This window comes from Phacochoerus africanus, chromosome 10, assembly GCF_016906955.1.
Source record: "Phacochoerus africanus isolate WHEZ1 chromosome 10, ROS_Pafr_v1, whole genome shotgun sequence".
Lineage (NCBI taxonomy): Eukaryota > Metazoa > Chordata > Mammalia > Artiodactyla > Suidae > Phacochoerus > Phacochoerus africanus.
In genome coordinates this window covers 65,369,239-65,383,457 of record NC_062553.1, presented here as the reverse complement: position 1 = coordinate 65,383,457, position 14,219 = coordinate 65,369,239, and the positions used below count along the sequence as shown (strand labels likewise).

General features: G+C 38.0%; 1 protein-coding gene across 1 annotated transcript in view; it reads left to right on the top strand.

Annotated features, from left to right (window-relative positions):
- Positions 1–14,219, top strand: part of TMPRSS11D (transmembrane serine protease 11D) — a 53,299-nt gene that overhangs the window by 25,420 nt on the left and 13,660 nt on the right. Inside the window, 4 exon segments of the mRNA XM_047799427.1 lie at positions 2,505–2,623; positions 6,311–6,378; positions 9,464–9,621; positions 13,943–13,981. Of these exon segments, the coding sequence (XP_047655383.1) occupies positions 2,505–2,623; positions 6,311–6,378; positions 9,464–9,621; positions 13,943–13,981 (384 nt within the window).

The window sequence follows — 14,219 nt, the reverse complement described above, 5'->3', positions numbered from 1 at the left end:
GTTAATTCAAAAATGTCTCTTGAAAACAATTTTAGGAGCAGAACTGTTATGAAAGGAGATGAATTTGCTGTTAAGAAACAGAAATGGGTAAAAACAAACTTTAAAAAAGGATTCTGGGAGTTCCCATTGTGGCTCAGTGGTTAACGAATCCAACTAGGAACCATGAGGCTGCAGGTCTGATCCCTGGCCTCGCTCAGTGGGTTAAGGATCTGGCGTTGCTGTGGCTCTGGTGTAGGCCGGCGGCTACAGCTCCAATTTGACCCCTAGCCTGGGAACCTCCATATGCTGCAAGTAACGCCCTAGAAGAGACAAAAAAAAAAAGGATTCTTTGCATTTTTATTTTAATTTTATTACATCACAAAAACTAGGGGGAAAAAAGGACAAGAAATAAGGAATATAAAGAATGCATATACCCTCTCATTCACAAGTTTGAACTAATACCTCAGTGAATATTCTTTCTGATGTTTTAATGTAGATAGAATGTGTAAAATTTCACTAGATAATATATGTTATCTGTTTTTCACCTGAAAATACACTTTGAGGGTTTTTTTAATTTTATTTCAGTTACGATCCTATTAAATTATTGAAACCATTGGGGTGGGAGAGGGCAAAAGCTCATGGGTACATGTGAGTGTGGAGACTGAGCGAGAACAGATTTATTTACTTCAGTAATTAGAAATATCTTTTCAGTCCATCTAATCATAAAGTTGTGCCTAAATTTTGCTTTTGACTACATTTTGCTATTAAATCACCTGAAGACAACTATGCCCAAGGTGAATTACAAAAGTAGGAAAAACAAACGGCGTTTCAGATTAAACTAATGAATTTTCTCTCTTAATGACACTGTGTTGTCACACTGAAACACATAGGGAGGAGCTTAAATAAATCCTCTTCAAGGTGTATACCAGTGCCCACTTATGGTCCTGGAAAGACTTGCCTTCTGCCAAAAAGGACCACACTACTCTTCCCCCAGGATCTCCAATTATTTCTCTGCATAAATTATGTATATGAATGATCAAATGGAAGCAAGGATTTTTCCCAAGACAGATTAGGTTATGTCCATGTTTTTAATGTTTCTAAGATATGTACAAGTGTATTTTAGTAATTTTTATTCCTTCACACAGCTTAGTATATCCTTTGGAAGACCCTTTCTGATGGAAAAAATTCACACTGAACAACCAGATTAGCTGTCTTATCAGAACGGTTATTTCCTAGCTTAGTTCAGAAAACTAACGACAAGTCACTAATTCCTCTAAAAAGAACACTATGTGAAATAATTTTTAAAACTATTCAGAATTATTTTGGGCTATTCCTTAATGATAAATAAATAACATATTATAGACATTAATATTTCCTGAATGAATAAATCTGCAATTACAAATCTCCCTAATACAATAAGAATGAAATTACTTCTGAAAATTTTAATTTCTCAAATAACACTCTTCTGATTTTCATACATTTTTTTTCACTTTTTAAAAAAAGTCAAGTCTTATTGAAGTATAGTTGATTTAGAGTATTTTGATAATTTCTGCTATACAACAAAGTGATTCAGTTATACACACATCCATTCTTTTTTGGAAGATTAGGCAAAGTTCCCAGTGCTGTACAGCAGGTCCCCACTGGCCAACCATTCTACAAGCCCATTGCTTTTGCCATATTCAAGTCACAGGTCCCATCCACACTCAAGGACAGGGGATCATAGTAGGACATGAACACCAGGAAGCCCAGGTCATAGGAGTGACCTTAGAGTCTGTCTTCCACATTGTCCAAATTGGCTGCCAACATCACCTTATGGATGACTTGGTTTAAATGGGGATGGCTCCATCGCCGTGACTGACAGTTGGACCATCTTCTGCCATAACTCTTTTTTTTTTTTTATTTTCCCATTGTACAGCAAGAGGATCAAGTTATCCTTACATGTATACATTACATTTTTTTCCCCACCCTTTGTTCTGTTGCAACATGAGTATCTAGACAAAGTTCTCAATGCTATTCAGCAGGATCTCCTTGTAAATCTATTCTAAATTGTGTCTACATTTTTAATAGTTCCAGTTTTGCCAATCTTTTGTAAAACTGAAAGAAAAATTTTACTGTAGTTACATTTACATTAAGTTTAGAGTTTTCGGAGGTCTCATCATGGCTCAGTGAAAACAAATCTGACTAGTATCCATGAAGACTCAGGTTCGATCCCTGCCCTTGCTCCGTAGATTAGGAATCTGGCGTTGCCATGAGCTGTGGCGTAGGTTGTAGACACAGCTTGGATCCCACATTGCTGTGGCTGTAGTGTAGGCTGGCAACTATAGCTCTGATTAGACCCCTAGCCTGAGAACCTCCATATGCCACAAGTTCAACCCTAAAAAAACAGAACAAAAAAAAATCTTAGGGTTTTCTTTCAAAGTAATCACGTTTTTAAACTGTATAACATTGCCTCTCATAACCCTATATAAAATAAAGATTAAAGTACTTAGTGATGTGAAACTGACTGTCTTTTCTTTGTTTGACAGATCAAAAAGCTTACTTTTACCATAGTAGATTTCAAATCCTAAATGTTGAATATAGTGATGAGCTAAATTCACCAGCTACACAGAAATATAGGTCTTTGAGTGGAAGAATTGAATCTATGGTAAGTTAATATTTGTCTTTGCTCTTTATTACATCATAAAACGAGTATGATAATAAACCTAATACTCTGTGATATATTTGCAACTGCTAGATGCACTGCATTTTTTTCTCTAGGAAGGGGAAAAGATATATTTTGTTGTGCTTTTTTCCAAGTCAGTTTGCTAGTGTGCATTTTCTTACATCATGAGTGAAAAGTAATAGGTTATGAGTAAACATGTATTTTTGCATGATTGTGACTTCGAAGACTGGAAGTCTATGCTTGTATAATTTTAACATGTATCATTTCTACCCCTGAGTTTGTCTTTTTATTTTTTGTTTTTGTTTTTTGTGGGGTTTTGGGGGGTTTTTTAATTATTTTTTTAGAGTTTGTCTTTTTAAATCCTTTTCATTTTGCTTTCTCTCCTATTTTCTTAACCAACTAAACACACAGGTAGTAGGTGCTAAAGGACAAGTTAATATAGTTTGGGTAACATCATCCTTTGGTTCAGTGACTGACATGGAAAATACACAGACTCACTGGAGGAGGCCCACAGGCTGCCTGCCAGGAAGCCTCAGAAGCAGACCCTCAGCACTGTTTACCATCACAGACCAGGGTGTGGCCCTCAGCCCTGTAGGGTCAGAGATGGCCAGTCTCAGGGTTGCTCACTTACCCTTACCTTTTTTAAGACTCCTAAGAATATAAATGAATACAATGGTTCTAAAACTTTAGCATGTAACAAAATTATATCAAAGGCTTATTAAAACACAGATTTCCAGACCCCAATGTCAGAGTTTCTGATTCAGAAGGTCTGGGGTAGGCCCAAGAATTTGCATTTCTAACAGGCTCCCAGGTGATGCTGGTGCTGATAATGGTCCAGGGACCACACTTGGGGAGCCACTGAGTTACTCTGTAATGAGAACTACCATGGTTGGGGGACTAAAGCATCTGCTTGTCCAACATGCTTGTTCCCTAGAGGCAAACTACACTGGAAGTCAAGTAATGAGACAAGCACTTGGTGATCATGGAATTAGAGTAAGGGAAATTAGGTGTATTACATAAATGTTTAATAAGATCAGAATAAAGACCTGAATCAAGGTGATGTGGGAACAGAAAGCCAAGAGGCAGAGGTAGGGTCAGTCTGTAACATCAGTGGTGGGAGCCTCCTATACCTTCAATAAACATTTATTAAGCATCAATCCTGCCAAATGTTGTGCACACACAAAAGTGGAGTAGATATTGGATACTACCCACACGGGGTTCAGTCTAACACGGGAGGTTAAACAAGCCTACAGATCTTTATAATACAAGGTAGGTAGGTAGTGTGTGACATGAGAGCAATGCAGATATAACTGTGTGGTAGAAGGATAAATTATACCAATCATAGAGATCAGAGACAGCTTCTTATAAAAGATGACTTTCTGGGTTGGCTGTAAGAATGAGTAGGCACACCATAGCTAAAACATGCGCCAAGGCAGAGAGAGGAGAATATGTGTATCTAAGAAGTTAGGGCTTTATTTTTTAGCAAAATGTTTTGAGCTAGAGGCAGTGTGATAGAAACAGGCTCTGACAGATTCCCGTTCAGAAATGTAAAAATTAGATTGTAAACAGAAGAGCCTGCATATAGTAAGACTAGTTAGAAGCTCATACAGTGGTCCAGAAGAAAACCAAGGGCTTACAGGCTTGAATTAGGGAATATTCCAGAAAATGTGGAAATGCAGATAAAACTTCCATTTTAGGCTTACTAAAGCAATCTGCCTCCCCAACCCCCTACTTCTTATGCCCAACCTGTTCTAAAAAGTCAACAGAAATATTTAGTTATATCATTTGCATCATGAGAACTCATTATTGAGACTTCACACCAGGGCACATTCTTAAATTTCTTGAGAAAGTACTAGAAGTATACATCTCAGAGGGCCAGTCTGTGGGTTCCTCATAATGAAGCCCTTAACTCCACGCAAAGACATCTTGTAATATCTCAGCTGTGTACCCAGTTTAAAATTGGGATCAAATGGAAAGTGTGTGTGTTGAGAATTCCAGCGTCATCACAGGGAATCAGAACCCAGCTATTTGTTATTAAAGCAAGACATCAAAGATGTCCTCGGCCCTAAAGAGGCCACTCGGTTCCTGCCAGAAAGATCAGATAGGTTAGGTCAACTCATCCTTCAGAGAGCATATGTAAAATTGCAAAAGGCTGACTTGGAGAGAAACGTCACAAGGCATAAAGCATAACATATACAGCAATATGAAAAACATGATTAAATAAATTTCTTTTAAAAAGCACTACCAGTATCTTTGCAAGATATGCAGGAAAACTTTAAAACATAATTCCCATTGACAAAAAAAATTATACAATCAAATTTGTTATTCTTAAATTACTCTCAAAATGGCCTATAAAGTAAATTATGTTATCTAAATCTTGTTATAAAACTGGAAGTAATTATAGTACTGTCTTTTGTTATAAAGATAATACACAAGCATGCAGAAAATTCAGGGCATGTGAGAAATACAAAGAAGAAAGAAATATACACAAAATCTCAATACCCAGATATATCCACTATTAATATTTTGATGTTCCAATTACCTTTCTATGCAAACTGCATGATCACACATGCATAATACATAATTTTCTGTCAAGAAAATAAGACCATACATGCTTGTTTATCACCACTGTTTTCTAAAAAAATATGCCATAGAGGTATTTAAATATCAATGAAGAAATATGCTATTTTAAGTAAACAGTATTATAGTGGGTAGAGGTACTTTTGATAAAACTAATAGCTTCACAGTTCTTAAAAATGTTCAAGGCCTCTAGAAAGAAAAAAATTATCATTTGTCTAACAACTGATTGTTCTGATATTCAGACTAAAGAAATGGATATTTAAAAATAAGATACAATACTGTGGGATAGAGACTGCATAAACTTTACAGTCTCAAGAAGAACTGACTTGAAATGCTGGCTTATACAATATTTACCATGTGATTTAATTTCCCCATCTTCTCCTTTTCATGTTCACCTCCACCTTACAAAAGCTCAGTACATCTCACTCTGAATCTTAGGGCAGCTGTTCCAGTCACAGAACCACCACCAATTCATTGTGAAGCTAAACCTTATATTTCAAGAGGACCATCCTTGCTGGCACTGAGCAATGATTCAGGGGCAAAGTTAAGTCAGGGAATACCAACTGATGCTAAACATAATCTACGCTAAGTCATTAATCAGGAAGAACAGAGAAAAAACTGCCCTTCACCTCTCATCAAGCTCGCCACGGCTGCTCATTTTAATCTGATTTCACCCACTGAAGAATAGCCATTTCAGGATCACACACTGTAAGTTGCATCAGTGGACCCACCTAGTGTTGAGCTGGCTCATGCCTCAATCCCTTTAGGAAGAGCCACTAAATCATATACCACAGGTCTTCATGGAGTCAAACATCTGCTGTGTCTAGAATGGCTTCTAGTGAAGATGCATCTTGTCCATTATCATCTTTGTGCAATAGAAAAAGAAACAAGCACTGCATTAGAAGGTTACACAAGCTGCCTAAATCGATCCCATGTGTTCTGAGATGGTGCTGAACTGCATTAAACTGAACTAAAAACTCTAGACTCTATTCCTCATTAACACAGTCCCCCTTGTTGCAAGATTTTGCAGAAAAAGAAATGAGAGGAAGAACTTTAATTACAGAGAGGTTTTTTCCTTTCATTCTACAGATTACTAGAACATTTAAGGAGTCAAATTTAAGAAATCAGTTCGTCAGAGCTCATGTTGTCAAACTGAGGTGAGTAGAACTACATCAAAAAATCTATAAGCATAGATACAATTTGGTACATTTGACTTTGTTCGCAGCATGGATGATAAATGAGACATTACACAAAGTGTTGCAATACCATAAAAATAGTTGTAACGGGAAGCTTTAAAAACCAATGCCAAACAAAAACAAGACATGCCAGATATTGTCTATATACCTACTAATGTAAATAACTACATTACTTCTTGGTGGGAACTATATTGATTCTTGGTGGGAAAAAGGAGGAAAGGGTCAAAGACAGTCGGGTGAAGGCACAGTCACAGGGCTATTCTATTATACAAATCCAAGGGATACCACTGGCAATGCAGTAAATATGTAAACAGTGCCCCCTGGAGATGTGCAACGCTATGGTCCTGGGCACATTCCTCCAAGATCCAAACACTAAACCAACATCAAAAATGGCTTTTTGGTTTCTGGCTGCCTGGAATGTTAGAGTATCAAGGATGCTATGGCCAAATACAGACAACCTGCCATGAATTAATGATAGAGGAAGTAGCAGCATACATGCTAGTTATCTGCCATTCCTGCCTTAATTGAATGTGGACCTATCCCTGTGATATGATGCAACAGTTCTCCCAACTAAAACAGCAGCCACCCTTACCAACCCTACCACAGATGCCTCGAATGTCCACACTGCTCTACCCCTCAAATAATACACAAAAGTTCTTCAGAAGAGAGAAAAACTATACTCTTTCGCAAATACTAACACTACAAGAAAATTAATTTTCCTTATTTTCAGTAAAGCCACCTAGTTAAGTACCCAGAAGCATGGAGCTCTGGTCAGATAAAATTTGCTGAGGAGTTTGAGGATTAAAAGAATCCATAGGAAGAGTATTTTCCAAAACACATTTCAGTCAGTTCAGTGCACATTCACCTCAGTACTTTGTTGGGCAAGTCTCTATACCAGCCACTGGCTTGCAATACTTGTAGGACTGAATGCACCACCTGTGTTTTTTCTCCTTGTGTTCACTTCCTACTTACTGCTCATTCCACCACAACCTGGCCTCTGACCACACCACAAATGTCAATTGCCCTTGCCAAGTTCAAAAATGGTATCTGAATCACAAACTCCAAAGAAACCACAGCAGTCCTCCTCTTGGACCTCTCAACAGTATTTGGCACCACTGGACTTTCAATCCTTTTTGAAATAGCACCATCCCTTGGTTTCTACAACTCTATACACCCTGATTTTCCTCTTACCTCTCCAGTTATTCCTTCTCAGTTTTCTTCGCTACCTTATTCCTTCTTTTTACATTCCTCAAATGTTGTCAGATTGTGCTATGAGCTTCTTATCTTCTCAGTTCACACTGATGCTCTTTTTAGCTACTTCATTGGTATTAATGTAAATGCAAAACTTTCACAAAGTGAGGCTCATGATTATGAATTCTCAGGAGAATATTTTTTCTATCCAGACCTGGACCTCTGAGACAACTAAACTTTTTCTTTCATGAGATTTCTTTTTCTTTCTAATCCATGCTTTCACCAAACATTTAGTTCTTTGAAAATCCTAGCCTTCTTCTGAAACCTCATGTCCATCTCCCCATTTCATACTAGGCCAAGGCCTCATCTCCAGTATTTCTCTTAGTATAAATGCTAAAATACAAACCTACTGGATAATTCTAATGCTTAATGCATAATATTCATGTTCTTTATTTTTAATCTTCTCAGATTTCCCTTACCTTCACGTGAGCCCAGCTTTGTCTTTCAAATGGAATTTATTACATTTTAGTTAGCATTTCTGGTTGGAAAGGTTTTTTTAATTATTTAGATGTTCATGTTGCTAGAAATACAAAATATAATTATTTGTTCAGTGTTTGCTTTTTCATCTAAATGGCAAGACTCATGAGAATGGCACCTGTGAATCATGGTCACAGGTAATTTCTGAAACAGAACAGTGCCTAGAGCACAAAAAGGCACTCAGTTAATATCTCAAGTGAATATTATGGCACAACTGTCACTTGAAATGAGAGGAAGTGGCCTAGAGTGAATATAAGAACATCAAAACCAAATCTGCCTAATGCACATTCATTTTCAGAAAAGGAGAGTGCTAGGAGTTCCCGTCATGGCACAGTGGTTAACAAATCCGACTAGGAACCATGAGATTTCGGGTTCCATCCCTGGCTTTGCTCAGTGGGTTAAGGATCCAGCGTTGCTGTGAGCTGTGGTGTAGGTCACAGACGCAGCTCGGATCCCACTTTGCTGTGGCTCTGGCGTAGGCCAGAGGCTACAGCTCCAATTACACCCCTAGCCTGGGAAGCAGCCCTAGAAAAGACCAAAAAAAAAAAGAATAGTGCCAATGTTAGGTGGAGGAAGTGATTTACATGGTAATTTACTTGGAAGGAAGTGGAATTTTCTTGATTTTAGATAATTATAGCCTTTAGTCAAATTATCAAGGTTTTGTGAGAAAAGTTGTGGGTTAATTGAAATAGAAATAAAATCTGAACATAATACTACAGAAGCTAAAATTTGCTCTTGTAGCCAGATAAAGGAGTATAGGTATCAGAAAATTAACTCAAGCTTATAAGTCACATAAATTTAGAAGCTCATATCTTTACAAGTTTGTTTAAAGAGAGATGTGCGGGGGTTTTTCTAACCATAGCTACCACTTATAGTGTACTTATAAGTATACACTATAAATTCTTCCAAAAGTTTTATTTATATATATATGTATATGCATGTGTGTGTGAATATATATATATATATGTATAATATATATATATAAATTCACAAAATCTTCATAACCTATTTTAATGTGAGGAGACAGATACAGAAAGATTAAGAAACAAAAAATCTGCCTCAAGTCCAACGTGGACTCTGACTTCAAGACAATGTATTCTGAATGGTGGGTACAGTATACTATGCATTGAAATCAAATGTCTCTGGGATAGCATTGTGACATATCATTATATACATAAACATTATTATGCGAATCTGTTCTAACACTAAATTTCTTAAGTGAATTTTTCAATGTTTAGTCAGGAAGCATATATAAAGAGAACAGCAGAAAGTGATCATAATAATACATTTTTTAAAAATATCTTTATGGTTTTTTCAGGCAAAGTGGTAGTGGTGTGATAGCAGATATTGTCATGAAATTTAAATTCACCAGATATAACAATGGAGCATCAATGAAAAGCAGAATTGAGTCTGTTTTACGCCAAATGCTGAATAACACTGGAAACTTGGTAATGAACCCTTCAACTGAGTTAACACGCAAGTACCATTTTTTATATACCATTTCATTTCAATATAGCCCTCTACCAGTTTAATTCATGTCTTAATTTAATGAAAGACTAACTTTTTTCTCCTTGGAATTAAACTTTATGAAAACAACTTATTATAAAGCTAAATATATATCTCTAATATAAAATCTTCTAAAATTTAAAGAATCATTTAGCATTCATACAGAAATTTTATTTGCTATAAATTCTTTATTAGTCTTCCCTCTCAACACTCCTGATAAGGGTTGTTGCTATAAGATGTTCAATTTGTAGGTATGTTATAAGAATGGCAGATAGCTGCACAAGATCAGAAAACAATTTAACTAAGGACCCATCTCACTGAGAATAGAGCCTGCACGTGGAAGGTGTCTGGTAAATACTTGTAGAATAAAGAAGGAAATTAGATTTAACACTATCCCTACTTCCTCTCTGAAAATCGTCTCTACTTCTGCCTGGAATGGAACCTATTTCCACTGTTTTCCATCTCTACTGCTACCACTCTGGTCCAAGCCAATGTCATTTCTTACCTGAACTACTACACTAGCCTCCATGCTACTCTCCTTATATACTTTCATGTTCCTTTCCAATGTATAGTCTGCATATTGATCAAGGAAGTATTTTAAAATTTAAAAACAATCTTGCTGAAAAAAACTTCCCATGACTTCTGACAAAACAGAACAAAATAAAAACAACAACAATAACAAACGCTACGATCTGTAAGCAGAACACCATATTTCCTGGTTTGTCCAGGACAGTCCTAATTCATGCCAACTGTCCAAGGATCATTATTAATATTACCCCTTACGTGTTCTGGTTTGGACAGTAAATGACAATGATATGATTATGTCATTTAAAGCCCTGTATGATCTGGCTCACACTAACCCCTCCAGCCATTTACCATTGTCTTCCTCATTCACCATAACCTGGCCACGCATTCCCTTGTTCACTTTGTCCATCTGCAAAGATTCTCTCCTTCCTGACTCAAGGCCTTTGCATACACTGTTCTAGTTTCTTGTAATACTCCCTAGACCTCTTGGACATGTCAAGTCTCATCTGAATCATATCTTTCTAATGCAAGCCTTCTCTACCTTCCACCACTAAACTGTATGCCTCTGACATAGACGCCTTCATTTGCCATCACAGCATTTATTACAATTGAAACCACAAAATTATTTCTGATTTTTTTTGTCTTTTTTTTTGCCTTTTCTAGGGCCGCTACCGCAGCACATGGAGGTTCCCAGGCTACGGGTCCAATCAGAGCCGTAGTCTCCAGCCTACGCCAGAGCCACAGCAACGCAGGATCTGAACCGCGTCTTCAACCTACACCACAGCTCACAGCAACGCCGGATCCTCAAGGCCAGGGACCGAACCCACAACCTCATGGATCCTAGTCGGATTCGTTAACCACTGCGCCACAACGGGAACTCCATTTCTGTGATTTTCGTATTGTTTTCATCCTACTCTATAAATATTCTAAAGGCAAGAACCAGTCTGCCTTGGTCATCCTACTGTCTTTTTGCTTCATAGTATCTAGCACATAATAGGTACTCCATTAATATTTGTTGCATGACTTCAGAAAAAAGGACTTACTTAATATATGCATAGAATTTAAGGATACTCCTCTGACTCTGTCACGTATTGCTAGACTAACTATAATTCCCCTTATAATAAACTCAAGATAAGGGATTTTGGTGGTTCCCACATTGGACTGGATTGGATTGGACAGCATATACTTGTTACAGTTTTACAAGCTGTTAAAATATTGAAATGCGGAGTTCCCATCATGGCTCAGTGGTTAACGAATCCAACTTGGAACCATGAGGTTGCGGGTTCAATCCCTGGCCTTGCTCAGTGGGTTAAGGATCCAGTGTTGCCATGAGCTGTGGTGTAGGTCGCAGATGCGACTCGGACCTGGCATTGCTGTGGCTCTGGCTTAGGCCAGCGGCTACAGCTCCAATTAGACCCCTAGCCTGGGAACCTCCATATGCTGCAGGAGCGGCCCTAGAAAAGGCAAAAAGACAAAAAAATATATATATATATATATATTTTTATACATACATACATATATATATCATCCCTACCTGGACTCCCATTTCCCCCCCCCGTAACTAGAATTAATGCTTAGCACAGCAAGGACCTCCAAGACACTTCTCCAGCTCCACAGGTGGCTGTGCCTTCCCTGCCTCGCTGATGCACATGCATTAGTTTGTTTAATCCTCACAACAAGCACATGTTATATATAGATCCTTTATCGTCCCCAGTCAGAAAAGATAGCTAATTGCCCACAGTCATACAATCATCATGTAGGGGAGTCAGTATTGAAATAAAGGCTCTCTTATTCAAAGAATGAAAAGGAATAGTCAGCTCTTTTTATTTCCTATCTCCAAGAGGATGTTTTGGCTCCTCTAACACTTAACAAAGCAGATATGATATTCAACCACTTTGAAACTTCTGGCAGCAGATAAATTTGCATAAATTGATTTTAAAGAGCAGGAAAACCTAAGAGGTTTAGATTTATCTTGTGGGAAATAGCTGATTTTTCATTAAAAGACCTCATGCAGGAGTTCCTGTCATGGCTCAGTGGTTAACGAATCCAACTAGAAACCATGAGGTTTCGGGTTCGATCCCTGCCCTTGCTCAGTGGGTTAAGGATCCAGCGTTGCCATGAGCTGTAGTGCAGGTTGCAGACACGGCCCAGATCCTGCATTGCTGTGGCTCTGGTATAGGCCAGTGGCTACAGCTCTGATTAGAGCTTCCATATGCTGCAGAAGCGGCCCTAGAAATGGCAAAACAACAACAACAACAACAACAACAACAAAAGACCTCATGCAGAGGAGGATATAATTTGATACGATCTACATTTTTAGAAATGTCAGTCTGGTAAAGCAGAGGTGGATGTGCTAAAAAGTGCAAAAGTGAGGAGGCAGAGAACTCAGCTGAAGGCTACTGTAATAGCCTAGATAACGAGTGATGAAAGCAGGAACTAAAGTAGTAGCCAAAGAGAAAGAAGATGAGGCTCACTCAAAGGAGATAGTTAGAGGCTAGAAAGTACAAGATCTGGAAACCAAGAAGATGTGGAAATAGTGAGAAAGAAGTTAGAGACCATTTCAGATATCTAGCTATTGGTGGAAGTGATGTCATTTCCTAGCTAAAGGAGGAAATGTAAGTAGCAAATCTGGGGTAAAATTTGGTGACATTGAGCTTGAGATGGCTGTAGGACATGCAGAGAAAACTGTTCTGTAGGCAGATCTTAAGCTGGAATAGACAGCCCTTCACCATCTGGGACCAACATGTTCCTCTCCGGGCTCCTGCACCACTTCCCTACGCACAGCACTGCTTGTATTAGCTCCACTGACTGTACTGCTCCACAAGCATCTTACACCTCCCTGCATTTGTGCCCACTGTGCCTTCTACTGGGAATGTCTTCTCACCTCTTGCCTGCCAGAAAAGTGCCTTTAAGGTATTCAAAATACAATAAATAATAAAATACTATTTTCAGCATTAGTAACTCTCCTTTATCTACTTTGCACTTAAATTTATCTGAATGATTCCTTGATTAATTTATATCTGTAAATTATGTAAGGGCAGACCACCTATATTTTGCTCACCCTTATATCTGCCATACTACACAGTATCAGCACAGTAATACAGATAGAGTTATATGTATATACATATATACTAAACAAAAATTATCTTACAGCATTTATCACATCATATCTCAAAGACTAGCTTATATTTCTGTTTTCCCAAGTAAAATGAGTTACTAGAGAGCAGGGGTATCTTTTAAGTATCTCAAGTGTGTGATGAGAAATTAAAGCACAAACTTTGGTGTGCATAACAAATAACTGGGGGAAGATTATAAACACAGACTTCTGGAGCCCATCACTCAGATTCTTGCAGCAGGTCTGGCACAGAGCCCAGGAGTCTGTATTTTAGCAGTCCTCTAAGTAATTCTGATTGTGGTTGTCTGAGGACTACACTTTAAGTAATTAAGGTGAAGCAGAGTTTCCATTGTGGCTCAGTGGGTTAAGAACCAGACATAGTACCCATAAGGATAAGAGTTGGATCCCTAGCCTTGCTCAGTGGGTTAAGGATCTGGCATTGCCACAAGCTGCAAAGTAAGTCGCAGATGTGGCTCAAATCCAGCATGGCCATGGCTGTGGCATAGGCCATCAGCTGCAGCCCTGATTCAATCCCTAGCCTCAGAACTTCCATATGCCACAGGCACAGCCCTCAAAAAAAAAGGAAAAAGAAATTAAGGTGAAATGATATACAGTCTTTTTATATTGTTCTGTTTTTTTTTTTTAACACAGCAATAACTGACCAGGATACAGTTAATATTTTCACTCAAGGTAAGTTTTTAAATTATTTTGTAAATGAGGTTTACCAAAACAAAAAGAATAAATTTTCAAGTGATCTGTACTCTTTGCCAAGGCAGTATCTATTGAGATGGTATCCTTATTATCAGCTCACTCATGTGGGTTGTTGTTGAGATAAGACATTGCTGATACCTTTGGCCTATGAACTGATGCTTGGGTGTTCCCCTCCTTTTAGAAGAAGGGAGAAGTGGCAGTGCCATTCTAGCCACTC